Source organism: Phyllostomus hastatus, unplaced genomic scaffold (assembly GCF_019186645.2).
Source record: "Phyllostomus hastatus isolate PE091 unplaced genomic scaffold, TTU_PhHast_1.1 phas_contig_65, whole genome shotgun sequence".
Taxonomy (NCBI): domain Eukaryota; kingdom Metazoa; phylum Chordata; class Mammalia; order Chiroptera; family Phyllostomidae; genus Phyllostomus; species Phyllostomus hastatus.
In genome coordinates, this window is record NW_025333932.1 from 4064804 (window position 1) to 4090014 (window position 25211).

Sequence of the window (25211 nt, forward strand, 5' to 3'; positions counted from 1 at the left end):
TCATCTAGTTTAGGGAATTTTCACAAACTGGATCTCTCTGTGTAGCCAATATGTCTGATAGATTTTTTATTGTAATTTTATAGGTAAGACTCAAGCTCAGAGAGGTTATGTGATCAATCAATTCCATTTTAAATTCATTCACATAGAAATAAAGAATTTTAATAAATGTTAATATAATAGACAGTCAATTTATAGAGCTGTAATCCTCAACCCAGATTTGTAAAAACAAAATTTTGTCAAATGAAGATACCTGTACACATAGAATTCCTACAGCAATAGACTAAAAAAGCTATAATTTATTATTATTGTTGTTTGTTGTTGTTATTTGCTGTTGCTGTTTTTGTTGGTGGTGATCTACTCTTTTTAGTAAATTAATAGGTACCAAGGTTAATCATTAATTTAAAAATTCAATATAAACTGGCAGATTATCTGTGTCAAAGTTTTTACCTTTCAAAAATCTTTATTATATTTGTTTCCATTACCATTTAGTCCCCTTATACCCTACCCCCCGGAAACACCACACTGTTGTCTGTGTCCATGAGTCCTTTTTCTTTTTCACTCAATCCCTCTACCCACTAACCTCCTCCCCCACTAGCTTTCATCTGTTCTCCATCAATGAGTCTTAGTTTTGCTTGTTAGTTCAGTTTGTTCATTAGATTCCACATATGAATGAAATCATAAGGTATTTGTCTTTCTCTGATTGGCTTTTTTCACTTAGCATAATGTTCTCTAGGTCCATCCATGCTGTTTCAAACGGTAAAACTTCTTTTTTCCAGCTGAGTAGATTTCCATTGTATAAATGTCCCATAGTTATTTTATCCACTCATCTACTGATACACATTTGGGATTCTTCCATATACTGGTGATTGTAAATAACGCTGCACTGAATGCAAGAATGCTTATGTTCTTTTGAATGAGTTTTGGGTTCCTTTGGATATATTCCCAGAAGTGGGATTGCTGGGTCAAAAGGCAGATCCAATTTTAATGTTTTGAAGTGTCTCAATCCTGCTTTCCACAGTGGCTGCAGCAGTCTGCATCCCCACCACTAGTGCAAAAGTGTTTTTTCTCCACATCCTTGTTAGCACTTGTTGTTTGTTGATTTATTGATGACGGTCATTCTGACAGGTATGAGGTGATACCTCATTGTGGTTTTAATTTGCATATTTTTGATGATTAGTGATGTTGAACATCTTTTTGTATGTTTACTGGCCATCTGTATGTCCTCCTTGGAGAAGTGTCTATTCAGGTCCTTTGCACATTTTTTAATTGGGTTGTTTGTATGTGTGTGTGTGTGTTGAGTTTTGTAAGTTCTTTATAAATTTTGTATATTAGCCCCTTGTATCAGATGTATCGGCAAATAGGTTCTCACATTCTGTGGGTTGTCTTTTTATTTTGTTAATGTTTTCCTTTGCTGTGCAAAATTTTTTTATCTTGATGTAGTCCCATTTGTTAATTAATTAATTTATTTTTGTTTACTTCCCTGGGGAGATATATCTGATAAAAAAATTTCTACAGGCAATGTCCCAGACTTTACTGCCTATGTTTTCTTGTAGGATTTTTATGGTTTCAGGTCTAACATTTAAGTCTTTCATCCATTTTGACTTCATTCTTGTATGTGCTGTAAGAAGGTGATCTAGTTTCATTTTCCTGCACATATCTGTCCAATTTTCTTAACGTCTTTTATTGAAGTGACCTACTCTTTTTCTTCATTAATTAATAAGGAGTTTTTGAGCATCTTTTATGTACCAGGCACTAACCTGGATTCCTGGAAATACTAAAATGAATAATATTAGGCCTTGACCTTAAGCAGCTCTGAATCTAATGCACAAGACAGACATATAAACAGTAGTTTTAGTTTTATACTATAGTTTGTGTTTTAACAGAAGTGTACATACCTATATGGACTGATTTTCAAGAAGGTGGCTATATTTTCCCCAAAGTCGGCCTCATACTGTGTAAAGATGGAAACTCCACAAATTTCTCTCTTTTGTTATTAAAGGTAGCATAATGTAGTAAAAAACAATACTTGACTAGTAGTCAGAAAAGTCATGTTTGAGATACAGCTCTTCCACTTAGTAGCTTTAGGATTTTGGACCAATCTCTCAGTCATGAAACCTTATTTTCCTCAATTATAAATTAGGGATGGCAGCTAGCCCAGGCTATCATGAAGACCAAATGAGACTGTAAGAGAGCGATCTGTTATCTTTATAAAAAGTTCTACATTATACTTTGTTTATAGGGTATTGTAAATATTTAACACCAATGATAATCAATTCATTCAGTGTTTTTCAGTTTATGGTTTTGCTCCTAGGAAGATTTGCAAGAGAAAGTGCTGTGTTTGACAGTGACCAGATAGACATGTGCATAGCTACTTTCTTCCTAAGTACAGTGAAGAGGATGAAAACATTGTGAGGGTAGTGGGTGTTTGAGTAATGGGGAAGGAAGCAGAATTAAGCTGGTTGGGACATTAAAATGTACCAAAAGCAGTTTAATATACAAACTTATTCAAATCATTCACTCAACTCACTCACTCACTCACAAATTTACCCAGAGTTCTCCTGATCCTCATAATCATCATCAAAATGATTTACTAAACACTAAATAAAATTCATACATTCCATGGTGTGCAGGTAAATGTTTAACAACCAACTCTGGGAAAAACACAAATATATGATAAATAACACTGGCCAATTTCTGTTGTGTAAATTCTCCTACCATAGCCAATTTCAGGCTATTAACATGACATCAGTGAACAGGGAGTTAGGAAGAAATGCACAGCAGCATGTCTTTACATCATATGAATATAATAGACATTAAAAGTCTCAAGTACAGATAATAAACACAGCAAAATGATCAGGAAGTGATGAGTTTTAAGTATTTGCTAGCTCTATTTTAAAATTATTTAAATGGAATTCAATTTTGTTTAATTGTTAATATTAGCTGTGTTGAACATCTAGCTTGCAAAATTCCTGAAAATTAGTTCTCTTCAGTCTGTGGTGATGAGCCAGTGGTGGCCCAATACTAGATATCTTGGTAACTGTACCAGTATGATACTAGTTATAGTAACTAGTTATGGGACCTAACTTCTGGGAAGACACTTTATTAGGATTCTTTCTCTATAGTCCTATCATAAGCTCTTAGATATCCACCCTGTGTTGTAATCTCATCTCTCTCCTTCCATATTTGAGTTCTCTGAGACCAGTGACTGTGACTTTTAACTCCACATCTTCTGTTTCTAGGATTGTTCCTGGAACAGGTAAAGCTTAACAAGGGCACATTGAAGAAGTAAACTGACCTGGATCTGGCTCCTGTTCTCCTAATGTCATGGACAAGGACTCACAGCAACAGAATACACACACAATTTGAATAAATGTGTGAATGGGTAATAAGGTTTTTCTATTACCTACAAGTGGATTTAGTGGGATGGAAAATAGTAGGATTATGGATCAATGCAAACATGTTCTTTTTCTGCCCTGTTGTGACTTAATACTGAAATGCAACCATGTTGCCTGGCCTCATCTGTTTACTGATATTCTTTTAATGTTCAAATCTATAAGAAGTAAAAGCAGCACATATTCACTATAGAAAAATTACAGTATGGAGAAGTACAAAGAAATAAAAGCCACCAATATTTATAAGATTGATATCTCAGTGAAGATAGGTTAAGATAATAACACTTGGAAAACACCAAATAACTGGCCTAAATGAGGTGCTTTATTTCTTCTTCAAGTAAAAATTTGGAATTGTACACTCAAGTGGATGTGGTGGCTCTGCTTCCCAAAGTCCCTGTGTGTTACATGCCATTGAATCAGCTCTGACTCCCACTGACTGTATGAGTGCATGATGTCCAAAATGTCCTGTCCGCAGGTGCTTAATTTCCCTTCAGCTCAGGGACTTGTCCATCCTGAGGGTCCCTGTCAGCATATGCTATCCTGAAAGCAGGATGGAGTATGGGATGAAGAAGAGACATAGGGCCAACTGTCTCTTTAAGGAGGCTTTGTAGAACTTGCCCTGTGGCATGTGCATTACATCCCATTTGCTAGAACACAGTCACAGGGAAATGCAGTCTTTATTCTCAGCAGCCATGTGCTTAGCTAAAATTTCTGTTATCATTGAAGAAGGGGAAAATGGATTTTTAGGGCCACCAATTTACTGCAGTTGTTTCTGAGTTAAAATGCAAACATAGGAATTGGAAGGTTGAAAGTTATAACCATTTTCAAGGATTTTGATGCATATTGATAAATTTCCCTTCAGAAGCTCTGTACACATTGACACTCCCAAGGGTATATATGATTGCTTTACATTAAACACTAACACAGGAATCAGTCAGTTCACTCAATGTTTACTATATAGCTTTGCTTGGGGGGAAGATGTGGTAGAGAAAGTGCTCAGTGTTTGACAGACCTGGGCTTTATTGTCAGGATTCTTTCAGCTGCAAGTGACAGACAGCTTACTGAGGATGTTGAGTTTATTCAGATATTGAAGTATAGTATATGTTGGAATCTGAAGCTGGAGAATTAAAAGTAAAGTTCTTCTGAAGAGGAATGGAGAGGGGATTATATATATATATAATATGTAACTACTTAGTTACAAAATTTTGAGTCCTAAACAGAGAGGAGCAAGTGTAATACCACATTCTCTTAATTGGTTGGAGGGGCTTTCCACGTATGTTTTCATCAACTGCCACATGGCAGGCAATGTCCAAAGTGCTTTATGTATACTGTCTCATTCAATTCCCAGGGCCATCACATATTTCTATATATCCATAGTTCACACATGATGAAGTGGAGGCTCAGGAGAGGTCATTGGGGGTGGAGCTAGAATTTGAATACCACTCTGTCTGATTTCAAAGTTTTGCTTTTCCCTTTCCATTATGAAGCATGAACTGATGAAAAACAAATTTGGCAGGAATCACTTTTGCTGTAGCATTTGAATTAACTTAAAAGTGTGAAGTATTATAAAGGGGAAGAAGGACCTTATGAGATTTGTATCTTACAAGTGGCCTCTTTTTGACTTGAGTTGGATAATTGCCTCTCTTTTCACATAATATTTGTGTTCACTGAGCTAAGACATATGGGTATTATCCCTGCTGTGGTTAGCTATTTATTTTGTTGTCTCTGCTACCAGACTGATATCTTGGGTGCCAGGTATCAGGTCTTACACATCTTTGCATTTTTAGGGTCCAGCATAATGCTTAGAACATAACAGGTACTCAATAAATATTTGCTGAATGCATTATGCAAGCATTCATGGTCATATTAACACATATTTACTAAAACAGAAATTTTATTTACTAAGACTCTTATTTTAAGAGGCATACAATAATAACTAGACTAGTATAAAATTATGATTCTAATCATGGTTATAAAGATAATGTTTATAAGGCAACTTAACTTGTGAATAATACTGTGTGCCTGCAACATGCCAGGCTGTTTTAAGTGTTTAACACTGTATTTTGTTACTTAATTGTCACACAACCTTACTAGGGTAATAAATTTTCCTTTCCAAAAAAAGGGGTGGGGGCAGAATTGAAAAAACAGGACATGAATCCAGGTAGATCTGTTCTAAAATTTCTGTTTAACAACTAGGCTATTTTACCTCACCATTGTGTATCAGTTGCTTATGAGAATAATAATAACTACAGTTACTTTGCATGACTCCATAGTAGCGTCTTCTAATAACACATAAATCCTTATCCTGTTGCTTTGTCTGGCAATTGGAACTTTTCCATCAAAAGCACCTACTCTCCCAGAAGAACCCAAGCAATATTGGAAAATCGCTATTTTATACCTCAGCAACCTCTACTCAACCTCCAGAGCCAACGAGTAATTTGCAGTCAACATTATTCATTACTCACTTTAATAATCAGGGAATTTTAGGTCATTTCTCCTAAAAAACGTTCACTTGTACCTCTCCGGTAACTTCCGTACTCCAGAGGCTTTCTGGGGAATGGACACCTCCAAATATTCACAGTCGCTGCCACGCATTTTCTGGCTGCAGAAACTACAGTTCCCAGTGGTCCTTTCGTCTGCGCGAACTCACTTTCCCAGCTCCAGGAAGCTAGTGGGGGGAGGGAAACTATCGATGCTTTGCGGGGCAGTGGGGGTGGGAGAATAATTGGGTGCACCTTCAAATGGCTCGGATGCTGGACGAGCAGAGAGGGAGCACGCCCTTGGTGGCGGAAGGGAAGTTGGATGCTGAGGTTAAGCTCATTCTGTACCACTGGACGCATTCCTTCAGCTCCCAAAAGGTAATGGCTTCCGCTGGGAGGCGGGTGGTGAGGATCGGTTTTCAGCACCCGGACAGCTCCCTATGGGCCTCACCCGGCTGCTGACCCAGCTAGAAACAGGCCTCCAACTCCCTAACCTTGCCTCCCTCCAGGGCAGGGATGCACCTTAGACGGGAGCAAAGAGAATCAGCCTGAGATGGAAAGGATAGGACCCAGGCACCGCCATTCCTGAAATAAGACCAAAAGCTTCACTTTCTGGTGTTTGCTCTGGAGGCCTTGTCCCTTTGGGTTTGCAGAGTGAGGCAGAGGGAAACGCCGTCAAACAGCCTAATGATCTGAAGTTCCTGGTTTTATTTCATTTTGTTCCTATCCACTCATTTTTACAAGGCCTAGCATATCCGTATTTCAGAGTCTTGTCTGGGGAAGGATACAATTAGGTTTGGGGCACAAAATACTGGTGAGGGGGAGGGTGACTGTAAATTAATATAGCCAGAATCATTTTCATTACTTATCATTCTAATTTATAAGAACAAGATACTAGAACATATCTGAATTGTTAATTCTAGAATAGGAATACAGTCATCTGGGGCTTAACCACATGTACACATTCTGAGAAATGCATCATTAGGTGATTTTGTCAGTCTGTGAACATCATAGAGTGCACATGCACAGACCTGGATGGTGTAGGCTGTATGGTATAGCCTGTGGCTGCTAGGTTACAGGCCTGTACAGCATGTTACTGTACAAAACTACATGAGATTAAATCAAGCACAAGAGAAAATGATGCAATCAAGAGATGTATAAATGAAATATATGAGGCTGTTGCTGGTGGATCATGACATATTGTTTTCCAACAAATATACTCTAAAATAATGATAAAGAGTATAGTATATACATATACCAGTAACATAGTAATTTATTATTATTATTAGATATTATGCACTATACCTAATAGTATGTATGTAATTTTATACAACTGGCAATGCAGTAGGTTTGTTTATACCAGCATCGCCACAGACACCTGAGTGATGTGTTGTGCTATGATTTTAAGATGGCTACAACATCACTAAGCAATAGGAATTTTTCAGCTCCATTATAATCTTATGGTACTATTGTCATGTATGCAGTCTGTCTTTGGCCTAAAGGTAACTATGCTGTGCATGGCAGTAGTTAAAAAAAGGATGTTGAAAATATTAATAAGTTAGGGAAGCAGAGGTAAACTGCTTAGTGGTATCCAGACATGTGATGAATTAAAAACCTATGTATGCTGTGGTAACCAGTGTGAACTCTTCCAGGTGCGCTTGGTAATTGCTGAAAAGGCATTGAAGTGCGAGGAACATGACGTAAGTCTGCCCCTCAGTGAGCACAATGAGCCTTGGTTTATGCGTTTGAACTCAACTGGAGAAGTGCCTGTCCTTATCCACGGGGAAAACATTATTTGTGAGGCTACTCAGATCATTGATTATCTTGAACAGACTTTCCTGGATGGTAATGTTAAGGCTATTTGTGATTTCTTGGATTTACTTTTAACACAAGTCTATGTTTCCCTTCATCCCTCTTCCTTCCCTTCCTTCTTCCCTCCTTCCTTTTCTTCCCTTTACTTTCTTTCTTTTTGGTTTCATGATGGTGGTTTAGTGATAAAAACCTTTTCCATTTCCATAAGCACACAAAAATAAAATAGGTAAATAACAAGTTTTGTATAAACCAGTATGAACTCAATTTAAAAAAAAATCATGTAAACTACAAATTTTAATGCTTTAAATTTATTGGCAAAAACCCCCTGCAGGTGTGTGGCTTGTGGTGGTAATTTAGTTGCCTTGAAGTCAAATTTATAATACTGATTTTAAATGTACACTATGAAATCAGTTTCATGTTTTCTACCAAATGGTCCCACCTTAAAAACAATAAGAGGGAAACAGGAATACATTTTAGGCAAGGGAGAATAGAATGTTGGTATACTTTGAGTTCTTTGCCCCTGTTACTCCTGTATAGTCTGACTTTCATATCTTTTGTAAGGAATTATAGGGCTTAAATGATATAGTGCTTTTAATTAATAATCACTTATTGATAGCCTGTTTTATACCAGGCATTTTATAAGTTCTGTTCTATTCAGTCTTCAAAGAACCCACCTGACTGACACAAGTGCAATAGACTAGTTATTCCTATTTTGTACATAAGTTGTTGCCTAAGGTAATATTGCTATTTTATGGAAGGGTGGGGCTGGAATGCAAGTCTTTGAAATCCATACCTTCATGTTATACCAACTGTTTCCCATAGTCATTACCACATATACGTTGTGTATCTTGTTTCTCATGGCAACCCTTTGAGGTGAACTGTAGCTTTACTGATTTGCCCAAGATTACATAGCTGATCACTAGCAGGATTCAGAACAGAACACAGGGCTTCTAGCTTTCAGCTGCCAAGAAGTTTAGCCAAAAAAGTCTTTTCTTTTTTACTTCAAAGGAAAATATTTAGATATGGGACCTGAATGGGACAGGGACTCCAGGGAATTAGATGAGCAATGAGAAGTAGATGAGCTACTTCTGTTCTTAATCCAAATGTTTAGCTCTCTAGGATTCAGGCTGGAAGTTTTATTAGAGATGGCCATTGAGCTAAACCAAAGAATTTAATAAACTGCATTTTCCTTCACCATGACTTGTCATTCCTCTGAGTCTATATGCTTTGGATTATACTGAAAATGGTGGCTAATTGATTTAATACAATTTTCTCAACCTTAAGCTTTTTGGAAATGGATAAGTCTGTTAAATAATAATTTGTATTCTTGGGAAAAGTGATTATAATAATGTGCATAAGGCAAAAATAGGTGTTTAAGAAGCCTATTTTAAATAATCACAAATGTTGAAAAGCTACAGTAACTGGAAAATCATATTTACATCTTTTGTTAGTATTCCTTGAACTACTACTACTACTACTACTACTACTACTATTCTCTTCCTCCTTTTCACTTTCTCCTTACATTGTTTCTCCTCTAAGATATTCAATAATATGAAATATGTTACTTTATAACATAGTAATATTAATGATTATTAAGCTTTCTCATTTTCTTTGACTGTATAATAGCAAACTGAAACACATTCCGAATCCTGCTCTAACAAAGGAAGTACTAGGTTCTTATTACTATTTAGTGAATCAGAGGAGAAGCCATTTTGGGCTAAATGTTAAGATGAAAATATGGAAGTTAAGGACTTTAGTTCTGGTTGTACCAACAGCATAAGTAAACAATCAAGATTCTGGCTTTAGTCTGAAGCTGGCCCTAACTTACTACATGTTCTTGGTGACTTGACTTCTTTTGTTTTAGGTGATGCAGTTTTATCAACTACAGAAATAAAGCAAGTCCAATTGGTTCCTATTTTACTCATTCTTTTTTCCTTAGGAGAGTAGTCATTCAGTTGGATAGGGTTGAAAAAGACTAAGACTAAAGGATCTAAAACCCATGGTAGATGTAAAGACAGCAAGAGAACAGTTACATAAATGAAGCCTTGTCTAGTCTACAGAAGTTTATCCCTAAGTATTAAATAAAAAAACATAAAAGTGTTATCATAATTATTATTGAGATACTTTATATTTATCATTAGGAACTCATGGAGATTAGGAAAAAGGTCAGATAAGTGATAGACAAATATCCTAATAGTCAATGATGGGGAGAGAGGAGTTCTACCAATCCTTGTTATTTGGTGTTCTATTGACCAGCTACATTGGTATCACTGGGAGCTTGTTAGAAATGCAGAGACGTAGACTCTATTGGACATCTCTTGAATAAGAATCTGTATTTTGACAAGATCCCCAAGTGATTCAAATAGATTTAAATTTGAGAAACATCAGTGCAAATTAATGTACATTAAGTAATTGTTTAAGGTGAAAGCAGAACTATAAATAAGTATCTTTGATTGTGGCAGAGTTCTAGAATGGATTGTCATAATTTAAAGAAATATGAGGTTTGTCCAGAAAAAGCCTAGCCATTGTTAATGTAATGAGAACAGTTCACACAACATCCATGTAACCTAGAAGCCAAGGAGAGTGGACTGGAATATGCATATGTGAACAATGACAACTTCACTGTACTAGTCAGTGGGGGTGGTAGATGCCACTGAATAAGCATGTGTATTGTGTAGCTGTCATATTCAAAATGACTGTGTGAATAGAGCAAAGAACCTGCCTCAAATTTTGCATTAAGCTTGAACAGTCCTCTGCAGAAACTATTTGGATGATTCAGAAGGCCACAGCAATGGGCAACTGGTGACCGGCAGCTTCATCACAAAAGTGCACCCACTGTCGCATCATGGCTCATGCAGAGTTTTTTGGCAAAACATCCAATCACCCAGATGACTTAGCCCCCCTACAACCCTACAAATTTGGTGCCCTGTGACTTCTGGCTTTTCCAAAAACTAAAATCACCTTTGAAAGGGAAGCAATTTCAGACTGTTGATGAGATTCAGAAAAATATAACAGGGTAGCTGATGGTGACTGGGAGAACAGTGTGAGGTCCCAGGGTACCTACTTTGAAGGGGACTGAGGAGTCATTGTCCTATGTACAATGTTTCTTGTATCTTATATCTTCTTCAGTAAATGTCTCTATTTTTCATATTACATGGCTAGATACTTTCTGATCGGACCTTGTATATGTAAATTTTGAGCATCTCAGTTAAAAGAAACCAGCTTAAGTTTGCATTACTAGAGAATGACATTAACTAACACTTTTTAAAATATTAGCCTGTCATATGCCAGGCATGATTCTGATATAGTATATCTTGATTTAAGTAGAGCATTACAAGTACTTCATATGATACCTTTGTGGAATGAAGAAGCAAATACAGCTGGATGAAATGCGCATTTTCAGATGAACAAACCACCATACTGAAGAATACTCATTTTAGATTTCTTATATTAGGTTGCTCCTTTAGTTATAACATGATTATAACATATAACATAATATGTCATTTAACTTAACATATAACAATTTAATCTCACTTTATTTTAATTATTTTAATTGCTTGTAGACCAGTCTAAGCACTATGAGTTAGAGGCAGTGTCTGTCTCATTAACAACTGTATTCCCAGTGCCTCATATGGTGTATGTTCTTTAATAGAAACTTCATAAATACATATGAATGATTAAAGTGAATGAATTGTTGAAAATAAATGTCAGCCTGGACAGAGATCTCTACTAGTATGCTTATAGGCTTCTATTGTCTGAGAAGCCTAAGAATTCTATAAATGACTTGAATAATGACATAGAGAAAATACTATTACATTTAGTATTTTCATTTATAGATAACAGAAAAGTGAGGATAGTTAAAATGACTAGCTTATGAAATGTTTCTAATGGAACAATAACTGAGATAAAGTTTAATAATGATAAATATAGTATGTGAATTTTGTTTTTAAAGATCATTTCCATTAATGAAGAATGGGAGACCTGACTGGCTAGTAAGTTACCAGTAAAAGCCAATCATAAAACAAAAATGCTAGTGTGGTCTCATACTGTTTCAAAAGTGTAGGTTCTATCCAGAACATGGTGAATTGTAACCTGCTACATTCTTAACTGGTTGGAATAGGTAGTGTTTTGTCCAATTATGGATGAAACTCTGAAGAAGCTGGCAAATTAGAATGATAGTAAGTAAATGTATTTCATGAGGTATATAGTTGCCCATGGTTATAGTGGCAGAATTTAATCAAGTTTATCCATTCATCTAAAAAACAGAGTATAGTGAACTAGTATCCCCTTTGCTGTTACTATTTGCTATCCTGATTTGGTGTATCAGCTGGGGATTATAGTAAAAATGATGGCTTGCTGATCTGCAAACCTTTCTCAGCCTTTCTGGGTAGTCAGTTATTTCCTCACTTAAATCTTTATGGTATAAGTCCACTAAATAACTGCTAGTTTCAGGGGAGAAATATGATTCCCAAAACAATACTTCCCAAGTCTTGGCCAAAGAAAGTGAATATCTAAGTTGAGTGATGGCTTTTTTTTTTTCCCTTCTTAAAGTGGTTACATGGAAGGCTGGTGTAGACATCAGTGATGTTCCTGAGGTCAGAGCTTGAGTCAAAGGAAGAATTTAGAAGTACTCTGTTGTGGCTGATCAACCAAGGGCTGTCCAAGAGCAATCTCTTCATTCTTTCAATAGATGTTTATTGGGTATTAATTGGTACAAGGTCCCAATTTAAAAGACCCAAATCATTAAAACTTATTAATCTTCAAAAATAATTTCATTCTATAAACTTGAAGATAATGCAAAACCTGCTTGCAATACATGCATGTTCTATTATTACTACTCAGTTTTATAGACTTTTTTATACATATGAGAGTTTGTCCTATCTGGGCATGTAATGAAGAATAGTTATAGTAAAGTGAGCAATTTATTAATCTACATGAGGTGTGATAGTAAGCAAACTAGGAGAGCTCAGGAACAATGGATATGACAAGTGAATACACACACTAATAATATTGATTTTAAAATCTAGATATTTCTTACACTAGTCATAATTACTTTTGATGAACTCTAATTTAGCCATTAAATAATAAAAAATATGGGCATGCAATAAGTACAAAATGCTAGAACATACACTATGTATTACTGCCAGTGGCAACCTGGAAACAAGAATGTAATATGGTGAATAGTGAATTTTGGTAATTTAATATATAACAATTCTTTGAAGTTTATGTCCCTATCTTATGTCTATATATATCATTTAAAGTATTACTAGGAAATAGTATTTGGCTTGGAAATAATAAAAGTATTCTGGTATTAAAGAGAAAACCATAGACTCCAAATGGTAACACTTGTGCTAAGGCCCATGACACATAACACCTGACCTAACTGCAGTCTCAGCCTGCACCAGAAATGTCATCTCAATTAACCAACCAGTCTTGAATCTTCTGGTCCAGCACCAGGAAGGTAATCTGTCACACGGGCCCCCTCCATCCTCCAAAGGAAAAAGAGGTAATCTGCATGATAAAAACCCTTGCAGGCCCATTACCCCACAAAAAATGTGCTGGCCTAAAATAATCCTTCCTTTTATTTTTCTAATAGCTCCCTTGACCACCCTTCTTCCTATACAAATCTTCCATTTTATACAACCCTTCCAAGATTCCTTCTAGTTGCTGGATGGGATGCTGCCCCATTCATAAGTTATTTAATAAAGCCAATTAGATCTTCGAATTTACTCAGTTGAATTTTGTTCTTTATCACTGGTATGAAATTAAAGCATCATGTAATTTTGACTAGGAAATATAATTTTATAGATATCATTTTATTATATGTTGGAAATCAACTGCCTCAGATTTTCAAAAGAACATTAATTTTAAAGTCACTGCTCCATTAAAAAATGAAGTTATTTATTTATGTAAGGAATTCCCAGCTGTTATCAAGGTTCATAGAATCAATAATTTTATGTCTATCCATACAAGCCTCTCATATAGAGTTGAACAACTTTGTGTGCCTTTTAACACGTCACTGAAACTGCAGATTAACACCAGAATTCTGAACCAGGGTGGAGAAAATATGGTATATGCTAAGGAAAAGATAATAAATTTAAAACTCATGCTGTGCCAATAAAAGTGGCTTTAAAAAGTAACTATTTTTTACTATTTGATTTGTCCAATATTTGTGGACAGGTGTGGGTATTAAAATGCGGAGGTCCTAGTTCTATACTATGTGTATTCAACAATGAGAACAAACCAATAAGAGAGTTTTTGCCCCTAATTATGGATGTTTTTGTTAAAAGTCTTAAATATAATATCAATTAAATAAAAAGTAGTTAAACATTTAAGGTATACATTTTTTTGAAAATAATGCTCTAAATTTGCTGCCTCAAAAAATCCTGGGTGCATTTATTGAACTTGTATAATTTAACGCCATGTAATTTTTCTCGTCTGTGTGTAGATTTGATCTTTCTAACACCAAAGTTAAAAGAGCCTTGAGTTATAAATATTTTTTAACCATACTTTTTTGCTTCAGGTCATAATTTGTTCACTATTATTGTATTTTAAAATGGCCAGTGGTATGACTAGTTGAAGAGTACAATCTTGTTCAGCTACTTGCTGCATATTATCTTATACACTAATGTCCTCACTAAGTGATGTAAATGGGATTAAAAAAATCAACAAAAAGATCCAATTAGAAATGCAGTCTAATCTGTTTTCAGTGAGCTAATAAAGAAGATATGAAAGTTATTCAAATACACCTGGGGGAGTCTTTCTTGATAACAGGCACAATAATGCCTCTCTTATCTGTCATCACTGGGGAATGTAGGAAATCAGAGTGTATTTAGTAAAATAATGGAAGAGTATACCTTAAGCCCTTAGATCCTTTTTATTTTTTGCTCTTGGTGGAACTGAATGTAATTTTTTAAAATGGCTCAAGGCCACTGTTATTCTAACCAGCAATACAGGGACAGGTGCAATACAAGATTAGTCTTGTCCCCTACTCAGTCTTCTAGGAAGTCAGGTCTGATGCAAACTAATTTATTTATACTTATTTGTTTTTCCAGCTTAGTCACTAATTGTGGCTTCCACTACTGCAACCCTGTTCCCCAGTGCTGGGAACTCTTCTTATTGCCCAGTTCTTAAAAGCTGTTTGATACCCTGTTCTGTTCTTATAAGCCTTCTATTACTTTTCCCCTGTTGACTGAGTGCAATTCCAAGAAAATTTTTTCTTTCTTTTTATTTTTTTTTTTGCATTATTGACTTTTTAAGAAATAGTCAGCTATTTCTCCAGCATAATGTGTTCACTTGGGAACAACAAAGAATTGCAATTTGGGACCCGTGGTTTAATGGTGAACTATGTGGAAATTTAGAGAAACAAAGAAGAGGAACACTTTTGTATGGACTCAGGAGGGACTGTTGTAAAGGAAGAATTCATTGGAGGACATCAGATGTTCAAAGTACAGTGACTTCTCATTGGCCGAGTTCTGGTGACCTCCCATTGGTGGAGCTGCTACTGGGCAGGGAGGAAACTTTTCCTTCTCCAGCTGAGGTACAAGTGTCACTTCCTGTTGGAGATGCTAGTGCATCTCTTCCTGTTGGGGTCAGCATTGAGTGACATGCATGAGAAGTCTCTCTTCTAGCCTCATGTCTCCATTGAAATGAGGGTTCTGTTTACTTATTTTCATAGTATCATAACAAAGATGAAAGGATTGGAAAATATAAAATCTGATGAAGTGACAGGGAAACTGTATAGTTCAAAGAAATTTCCAATTGTGTTTGGAAAATCTGTTTCCAGAGGCAGCAGACACTGCTGTGCTTTGGTGAAAAAAGGATGGCAGAATGTTGCACATTTGATGCTGGTCAGGGTGCCTTCCAGGAGAGGCTGAGACTGGAAGTGAATGTGGGACCCCAGATGTTTTCTGCTCTGACACAGCATTTCAGGAGATGGTAGCAATGGTGTACGGCACAGAACAGGGATATCAAACTCATTTTCACCAGGGGCCACATCAGCCTCGCAGTTGCCTTCAAAGGGCCAAATGTAATTTTAGGACTGTATAAATGTAACTACTCCTTCACTAGGGGCAAGGAGCTTAGTGCTGCTGCTGAGTAGAAACAAAGTGCCAGGGAAGGTAAAACAAGGTGGAGGGTCGGATTCGGCCTACAGATCTTGTGTTTGCCACCTATGGCATAGAAGAACATTATTTTCATGAATTTCAACATCTGTTCTCCTTGGAAGCATTCTGGCCTGGCCACATGGAACCTTTCCCGAAAGAAATCAGACTTATTTTTCCTGCTGTCTTTGTTTTTCAGGATGAAGTGGCATGCTCTCCTGAACACAAGCCTCAGGCCTGGTACTTGAAGGCAGCCAGAGCAGGTGGCCACAAATTTAACTGTTTGGGAAGCATTTTAAAATGCTGGACCATTTATAGTGTTAACCTGAGGTTCTTAGATACCTAAAGTAGTGATTCTTAAACTTTTTGATTTCAGGGCCCCTTTGTGTTAAAAGTTATTGAGGATACCTGAGAGTGTTTGTTTGTGTGGGCCACATCTATCAATACCTGCCATATTGGAAATAAAAGTGGAGAAATGCCTAAAACACAAGAATGCACAAACACACAAGCAATGGACTATCAGGATGATGGAGTCAGTACATGTTATGTAGCCTCTGACAACTTGGGAGAGAAGAGTGAAAAAGCAACTAACCTTTTAGAATTACTATAAAAATAACTTTGACATTGCAAAGCCCCTAAGAGTGTCTTGGGAAGCTTAGGGATTCTCATATCACACTTTACCCTTAGTGGTCTATGAATAGAATTCAGGAGATCTCAGATGGGGGAAAATTATATCTTATCTTCACTAATTTCCTATAGAAATTTATTATTTTCTTTCATTTCTAATGTGCGCACAACCCACAGCAGTATCAGGAGTGCCTGTGATGTTGTTACCAATAGAAATCATAGATATGTTCATAGTGGCATATCGTCATTTCAGATATTTTAAAATATCATTTATGCTCATACTATTTTGAAATTATGGCAGGCCTGCTGCTAGGTGTTGTAATACTAACCCATATTAGTATTTTATCATTTAAAATTACTTTCATAACTATATTTTCATATAATCAATTTCTTATGCAATCCTGTGTTTGTATTTTATGCATTTAAAAACAACATTTTGAGAAGAGGGTTCTGGTGCACAAAGAGTTAAGAACTCTTTTGAATTTCAAAGACCTTAGAAGTCTTCCAGCATACTGATCTCTTGGAAGTGGGAAGCATTTACCACACATTGATTGGCATCCTGGTAATCCACTGAAATCTTGAAAGATCAGCAAGGAATTGTGCTGTAGTTGGGTAAATCTACTGTTGACAGGCAGTGTGTAGCTGAAACTCCATTCTTGATGATTCTAATGCAGCCTTCAGAACTGGATTCCCTAGCAGGTTTAAAAAGTAACTTCCATCATCTATTTTCTTAGAGAATCAGAAATAGCCTAATGGTTTCAAAAGCTCGTTCTACTTGGTCTGGCATTATGAGATCTTGCCTGGAATGCTCTGCAACCAACTCTGAATTGTCAAATCATATCAATGAGCAAGTGATGCTAAAAATGATTCTAAATTACATAAATAACCCAAACTAAGAAATGAATCAATAACGTTGAGGTGGTTCTTTTCACTTGTTGGAATAAGCTAGTTGGCATTTTTCAGGGTAGTTTGATAGTCAGAAGTAGAAAATGATTCTAAAGGGCCATTCATTGCTCTGGCCTTTGGGTCACGTGATTCATCTTTATCATTCTTAGATAGTACCTGAAAAGTAAGGCCTTCAGTTGATGCCTACAACTGTAGATAGTACCAAACCCTATATATTATGTTTTTTCCTATACATACATATATATCTATAATAAAGTTTAATTTATAAATTAGGCATAGAAAGAGATTAACAACACCAATAATAATATAGATCAATTATAATAATACACCATAATGAAAGTTATGTGAATGGCTTTGGGACCTTTATGAAATAAAAGAAGGGTGACTTGAACACAAGCACTGTGATACTCTAACTGTCTGACATGGATACTAACTGGCTAATGGGGAGGACAGCATAAGATGTAATCACGCTACTCAGAACAGTGTGCAATTTAAAACTTACAAATGATTTATTTCTGAAACTTTTAATGTTTTTGGACTGTGGCTGAATGTGGGTGGCTGAAACCATGGCAAATGAAACCATGAATATGTAGGCCTGCTATATTCTATAATAACTAGAAATTTGGGAATATGTTAATTAATTAATTAAAATGTACTGTACATGTACTATGAGCCAGATATTTATATTAGATACTGAGGATACAATAGAAGATGTAGTTCTTGCCCTCGAGGAGTCTATAGTCTAGTTTGTAACCAGCAAATTAGGATTTATTTAGAACCCACTTTCCAGACATAAAATATTAGAAATTCCATTAAGATTGTCATTTCACACTCACATAGCATCAACAGGGTCACTCTTGGTATTAATTGGAACCTAGAAAAGAGTAGTCCTTGAATATCTTTCTATAATGAGCTTTCATTCTTAAGCAAACTTTACCAAGGGCCTAATAAACTTTACTGAGTGCTTCATACATACGAGGAATAATGCTAAACGCTGGGCCACAGGTTCCTGACCCTGAAGAGAACTCATGGAGCAAAAAGATAAAAGTAGAGGGATGAGGGCTGTAATAGAGTATGTACAAAGTACTCTGTGTGTGCAGAGGAAGGCACACCTGACCCAGTCCGATGGTGGTAGCTGGAGAAGGTCAGGGAATGCTTTGTGAATGAACTGGCACAATGACCTAGACCCTGAGGGTTGGGTAGTAATTTGTAAGGTAGAGAAGTATAAGAATGCCAATGTGATCATGATTTGGAATTGGGTCTCATACATCAGGCCATTTCAAGTTTCAAATATGTGGACTGGGGAGATATCTTTTAAATGCTTTGATATAATAGTGAAGATGTTAATAATGAGATAGTCGGGGGATTTGTTTTTGCTTTTGATGTAGCACTTCATTTGTAACTTTAATGTTTGTATATGTATTTCTGTGTGCACTTTAGAAAAAACACCCAGGTTAATGCCTGATAAAGGAAGCATGTATTATCCACGGGTACAACACTACCGAGAACTGCTCGACTCCTTGCCAATGGATGCTTATACACATGGCTGCATTTTACATCCTGAGCTAACTGTGGACTCCATGATCCCAGCTTATGCAACAACAAGGATTCGCAGTATGTAAACATCTTAAAGTCCTTGGATTCTCTCTTGAGATTCTTTTAATTCATTTTGAGACATAGCATATCTCATGATCATCAAGAGGAGACAGGAACAGTGTAACTGAGTTTGCTCTATGGACATCACATTATAGATCAATCCATGCACAATCAGCTTAATCTGTGCTTCAGCTGCTATTCAGCTGTACATTTATTGTCTATAGTTCCTTATCTTCTAGCTCTTGACTGTGAGGGTCAAGTTTGGACAAAACTCAGAAGAGTGCCCCATGGAAAAGTAATGACCACAACATGTTCTCATGGACAGATAGACTGGGAATTAGGAAGGCTGGGATCTGTGGGGAATATAGGCAACTGAGCTTGCATTTCTGGTCCTTGCCTTTTGTTCATTATGTGAAGGAGCTGAACTACAGGCTGTCTAACCTTTACTCTACCTCTGTATTCAGTGATTGCAGAATTACAGAGCTTGAGTTGACATATCCACCTGTCTCCTGACCTGTCCTGAGGATGGACTAGGGTTGGTACCTGAGGAGCAGAGCAGAAGGACTGGTGCTGTGTGGCACAATAATTGGGGACAGGAAGGTTGAGGATGGTGGCTGGTCAACCTCTGGGAGTGTCTGACTAGGAACACTCACATCTACATCTTCTAAATCTAGAAACTATGTTCTTTCCAAAAAACCATGCCTTACTTTTATTATCATTTTCTTATGTTATTTTTCTTGCTTTTTGATACCACTCCTCCTTGTTCTTCTCCTCTTCCTTTCCTTCCCTTCTTTCTCTACTCCCTTCCCCGCTTCTTCCTTCTTCTCACCTTTTTGTTCCCCCTCCTTCTCTTCATAAATTCTCATGTATGATTTGAAACAAGTATTCTGATACATATAACTCTGTAACCTAGAGTTTATATACTTTTTAAAAATGTGGCTTTTCCCTTCTCTTCATGTAGAAGTTCCTTACAGAAAACTTGAAAGATATTGAAAGGTAGAACCAGTACCCCGTACCAAGCACTTACCACATGCTGGGCCTTGCCCTAAGTGATTTCTGCAGCACTTTCCATCAAACCCTCACCCTGAACAGCCAATACTCTAGTAGCTCCATGCTAAAGGGTCCACAGAGAGGGTATGACTGAGGCAGAGGCAGGGCATGAATCCCGAGCTCATACTCTTACCATCTAGTTTCTCTGTTTCTTACATAGAAGGGAGGAAATAATTTTCTATTCCAAAAATGATTCCATTATCAGGCCAAATTGGTAACACAGAATCTGAACTGAAGAAACTTGCTGAAGAAAACCCAGATTTACAAGAGGCATACATTGCAAAACAGAAGCGACTTAAAGTAAGTAAACCAGGCTGTCCTCAACTGACAACCACTATTTGTACAAACGTTCTACCTTTTGTAAAGTATCACTATTTTAGAACATCTTCTATTAAATAGAAGTCACCAGTACACAATTCGCCTTTGGCTTATGCTGTGTGTTAAGAATTTTTTTTATTATGTTTGATATTCAAACCTAATGACAACTGCTTAAAAAGCAGATATTGCACATCTTGGTTGCCAAGGAAAGTTGTAAAGTGTAAAAGCAAGTTAGTTAAATATTTGAGGACTCTGTCATTTGGGTACTCTGCCACATTCAGGCCTAGGCTGACCTCTGTCTGTGGCTGTCTGCCTCCTAAGGGGCAGGGCTGTGCTTCATCAGTTACTGTGCCAGCTTCTCCCACAGTAAAGATGTAGCAAGTATCAACACGTCACCTTCTCTCAACTTCCCATCTTCCTTTCACTTACCTAAGGAGCTTCTCAGAAGAAACCAATCACCTGCACACAAGCACTTCTTACTTTCCACTCACTCTTTACTTCACTGCATTCAGATTTCTCCCTTGCCCCTGAGCCTTCTGTGATTCAAGTTATTCATCCAGTGAAGCCTGCTGAAAGTCCATTCTTGAGTCTCCTCCCCCAAGGAGAGGCCAGTAATGGTGGGTCTGACCCTGGGTTATTTTCACAGTGGGCACATTTCCCCCCAGTTTTGCTTTTATGAAGTTATTCTAATTCTTCTTGTTGTCTAGAATAAACAGTTTCCAACACTGCAATAGTTTATATCTTCTTTGCTCTAATCTATTGAGTTATTTTTATTAATTAGTCAAAGCTGCTTGACCATGACAATGTCAAATATTTGAAAAAAATTCTTGATGAGTTGGAGAAAGTCTTGGATCAGGTTGAAACTGAGTTGCAAAGAAGAAATGAAGAAACCCCAGGTAGGTTCTCATTTGTATTGTATCTTTTTCTTTTTTCCTGGAGTATTTATAGGAGCAGTCTTATATTTCAATAAAAATGTTCTGTAATTGTTGTTTTCATTAGCAGTTTAAATTAGAATAACAACAGTAACATTGAATTCAGCAAAACCTAGGTCTATCATTGCAAGTCAGTCTGTATCTCCATGAAATATGACTGCTGAAGAATTTTTCTGCACAATTTAAATTATGGTTGAGAAATTCCAACCTAGCCTATTTCACAAATTTGTAATTATAGTAGTTAGTTTGGTTGAATAACCTGAGTAATTACTTGAATGCTACTTCTAATTTTTTCCTTAGGCAGGGAGACAACTTCTAATCTGTAGTCAAGTATAAAACGGGTGAGCACGTATAGATGTGCAGGCTGGCTGGTGAGCACCCATGCATTGTACCTATGAACCTTCATGATGCAGTCAGGGCCCAGGTGCAAGCACATGCCCACTTCTTCTTTCAATATTCCAATTGACAATGAAGTTAAAGACCATTGCTTCACAATAGGGATTCTCTTATGCTTTTAACAAGTAACTAAGAGCAACAGTCACTGAGGGACATTCCAGGAACAACTTTATGGATATTCCTAAAGCTCACCTGCTGTTTGCCTAAACCAGAAGGAAATATCCATTAATTCCTCTGGCTTTGAGGCTCTCAGCTTTTCAGTATTGTTCACAAAATGATAGGCTTTAAGCTCAAGTGACCCCAGTTTTACTTAGAGACTTAGGCAACTGGCAGATGTCAAGTCTCCCCTAGCTTGGGATACATGTTCATGGACTTTGTTTTAGCATAAAATTATTTGCTGAGTATGATTGTCAAGAAAATGTGCCATGGCCTTCATCTCCTGCTATGCTCATACTTGCCCTCAAGACTGAGATGAAAGATACCAGCTAGAGTCTGTCTGTGCTAGACTTTCCCTTAATTCTCTGTGTCCCTTTGTCTGATTAGAAGAGGGCCGCCAGCCTTGGCTCTGTGGAGAGTCCTTCACCCTGGCAGATGTCTCACTCGCTGTCACATTGCATCGACTGAAGTTCCTGGGGTTTGCAAGGAGAAACTGGGGAAATGGAAAGCGACCCAACTTGGAAACATACTATGAGCGTGTCTTGAAGAGAAAAACATTTAACAAGGTTTTAGGGCATGTCAACAATATATTAATCTCTGCAGTGCTGCCCACAGCACTCCGGGTGGCCAAGAAAAGGGCCCCAAAAGTTCTTGGTACCACCCTTGTGGTTGGTTTGCTTGCAGGAATGGGATATTTTGCTTTTATGCTGTTCAGAAAGAGACTTGGGAGCATGATATTAGCACTTAGACCCAGACCAAATTATTTCTAGGCTTGTGGGGATCCAGTGGTGGCAATTCACCCTACCATTTAACTTGACCGTGTCCACTCTGCCAGGCCCAGGGAGAATGACCCCAGGCAACAGTAAAAAGCTATTTTACTTTATTTTTTGGGTAGTTTATGCAGGGAGAGGAGGCAATGAAAATTTTTTTTGTGGGCTGGTAGTGTTGAGACTACTGATTTTCCAAACTGAACTAATCTACCCTTAAAATACTCACAAGGTTAAGGTATATAAATGTGATAAGTTGAGAATAGTCCTTGAACTCAAAATACCAGTTCAAGTTCTGAATTTTGCGGGGGCAGAGGTTATTATTACAAGCAGACAGTAATAATAACCTGAGATTGCCCATAGCTCTTTATCTGAGAGTCTCTAGATATGCTGAGTGTTGAGTAGTTAGCAGAATTTCTCCCTGGAATTCAGATGTCATCTTTATTACACAGCACGGGTTCAGACAGCAGCAGGGCACAGCAGTGCTTATTGCTAGCATTGCTAGCTTCAGGCAGAAATAAGGGAGGCAAAGGGAGAGAGAGAAAGGATGAATAAAGTCTACACTGTATAGTGTGCAGAGCAGCAGAATGCAACTTTCAGGAGCCTCTAGAATTACTCAGGGCTGCCTGGTCCCTTAGTAAGCATTACTGTGACACCCTGAACCCACTGCCCATGCATACTCTTATAGTTGAGAACCTTGGAAAATAAGACTAAGTAGTTACTAGGCAGAGTGGGCTGGAGAAAACCCCAGCCTTTATATTTACATTTTACTTTAGAGTTAACTTTAAATGCATATGAATCACATGCACTGATTTAATAAGATTAACTGCTTATATACTTGGGTGAGAGATGCCCACTTGGAGCATGTCTGCCTAGCATTTACATGAAAATTTAAAGTGGTATGAAAATGGTTCCTTTCTTTTCATGGTTCCCTGATTTGATGGTGCCTATGGACTGTTATGTCCAGTCATTGGGGACTTGGCCTCTACAGCCCCTTTATGCATACAAGTAGCATTTGGTGAGTGTCCAACTCATCACTAGCATGGTGTGTGGCTGGGTAGTGGACCTGGATGATCTTGGAGTACTACATGTGTTCATTCTGCATTTGGAAGGCTGATGTGTTAACTCAAAAACTATTATCAAGGACTTGCATTTGTTTATGATAATCAACAAAGCTTTAGAAGGTTATAGAAGAAGAGAAAGTTCTAGTCTTAGCCCTTGGCAGTTAATTTAGGGGAGATGAAATACATGGTTAGACAGTGACATCCGCCAGTATCCATTCATATATGTCTAGGCAATTTAGGGGGTGTCTCAGTCCGTGTGGAAGGGATGATCACAGTGCATCCCCTGAGCAACCAGAGAGCTGCATCATACAGTTTGGCTCAGGAAAATTTTTCATGGTAACAGGAAGACACAGTTTTTCTAGAGCTGGGCAGAAAGGCCTTAGGAGCGATGTCCAGTCTTTGACAGAAAATATGTACAGAGAATAAGGAACTAAATTTTCAGTGAACAACACAAGCTTGTCTGGAGTGCCTCAGAACTCCTGTGTAAAATAGCCAAAGACTGGACTGAGTCTTGAACAGTAATCAGTCATAACTAGGAAACAATGTTTTTATTTGGTTGGTCAAAGGATTTTATAATTCCATTTCATGATATAGTTATTTCAGAAAAGTCTGATGAACTGGATGTTCTCTGTTTATAAAAAATTAAAAAACATTTCCAGGGTAAATTCAATCCAACAGTCATTAATAGATTAGAAGCTTTTAGAATGTCTTAATTTTGTACCTCAGTGTACTGTTGTATGGAGTGAAATTTGTTGCTGGAACATTCTAATCTGTGTGTCCATAAAAGATCCACAAAACTGATTATTCAGTGTTGCAGCCACCAGCCTGCAGTGACCGCGGAATGCTGCAGATGGCTCATTGAAACACGAGAAAAACATACACACGGACAACCGAGTCCTGTAGAGAAATAGGAACGAAACAGCCACTCTCTCTAGTGGAGAGCGCCATGGCCACCCTCTCTAGTGAAGAGTGGCCTGAGTCACTGCCTGAGTAGGCTTGTATTAAGAATACAGATACAGTTTGTGGATTACAGTATGTCAGGGAAGATCAAAAGGAATAGATAGCTTTCAAAGGTGCTGGTAGATTTCCCGCTGGGATTCTGGGCTGAGAGTTTGTGTTTTATCACTTAAAAAGACTACAGGACCTAAAAGGCTAGTTGTGTTTCCTGCCCATGCCTTCATATTCTAATTCAATAGCATCCCCCCAGCAAACAGATCTCACAGGATCTGGTATATTCTATGTCCCAGGCTTGATTACCCCAGGGATCCGCTGACTCTGGTCTGGACTGCACCGCCCCTGTTATTTCCATAGGCCTGAGTCTGGCAGAGGAGAGAAAGGCAGTCAGGAGACTTGGATTTCTCACAACTAAGAACAAGGATTCAGGCTTTGACAAAGCCGAAGGGACAGGGGTCGATGTCCATCACCCTTTCACTTCCATAGCCCCCTGAGTCTCTTCCCTGAGGCCTCCACATGATCATGACTATCAGGCGATTTCCTCCTTGGGAAATCTTACCCTTCATTGGGTAGCTGATCAAACATTGGAGGCCAGGCACAGAACAGACAACGTTCATGCCAGGGAAATAAGTTTTGTCTCCTTAGTGGCTCCTGGTCCA

At 37.6% G+C, this 25211-nt stretch overlaps 1 protein-coding gene across 18 annotated transcripts in view; it reads left to right on the top strand.

Annotated features, from left to right (window-relative positions):
* Nucleotides 1-24714, top strand: part of GDAP1 (ganglioside induced differentiation associated protein 1) — a 51147-nt gene extending 26433 nt beyond the window's left edge. For 13 of the 18 annotated variants that reach the window (XM_045849499.1, XM_045849504.1, XM_045849494.1 and 10 more), the window contains 6 exons: nucleotides 3240-3382; nucleotides 7525-7717; nucleotides 18760-18933; nucleotides 20171-20265; nucleotides 21065-21179; nucleotides 22155-24714. In XM_045849499.1, the coding sequence (XP_045705455.1) occupies nucleotides 3371-3382; nucleotides 7525-7717; nucleotides 18760-18933; nucleotides 20171-20265; nucleotides 21065-21179; nucleotides 22155-22537 (972 nt within the window). In that variant the 5' untranslated portion in view covers nucleotides 3240-3370 and the 3' untranslated portion in view covers nucleotides 22538-24714. Of the gene's footprint in view, nucleotides 1-3239; nucleotides 3383-6105; nucleotides 6251-7524; nucleotides 7718-16002; nucleotides 16050-18759; nucleotides 18934-20170; nucleotides 20266-21064; nucleotides 21180-22154 lie in introns of those variants that run through there. The other 5 variants (XM_045849509.1, XM_045849493.1, XM_045849510.1 and 2 more) reach the window with 5 other exon arrangements.
* Nucleotides 24715-25211: the final 497 nt, after the last annotated feature.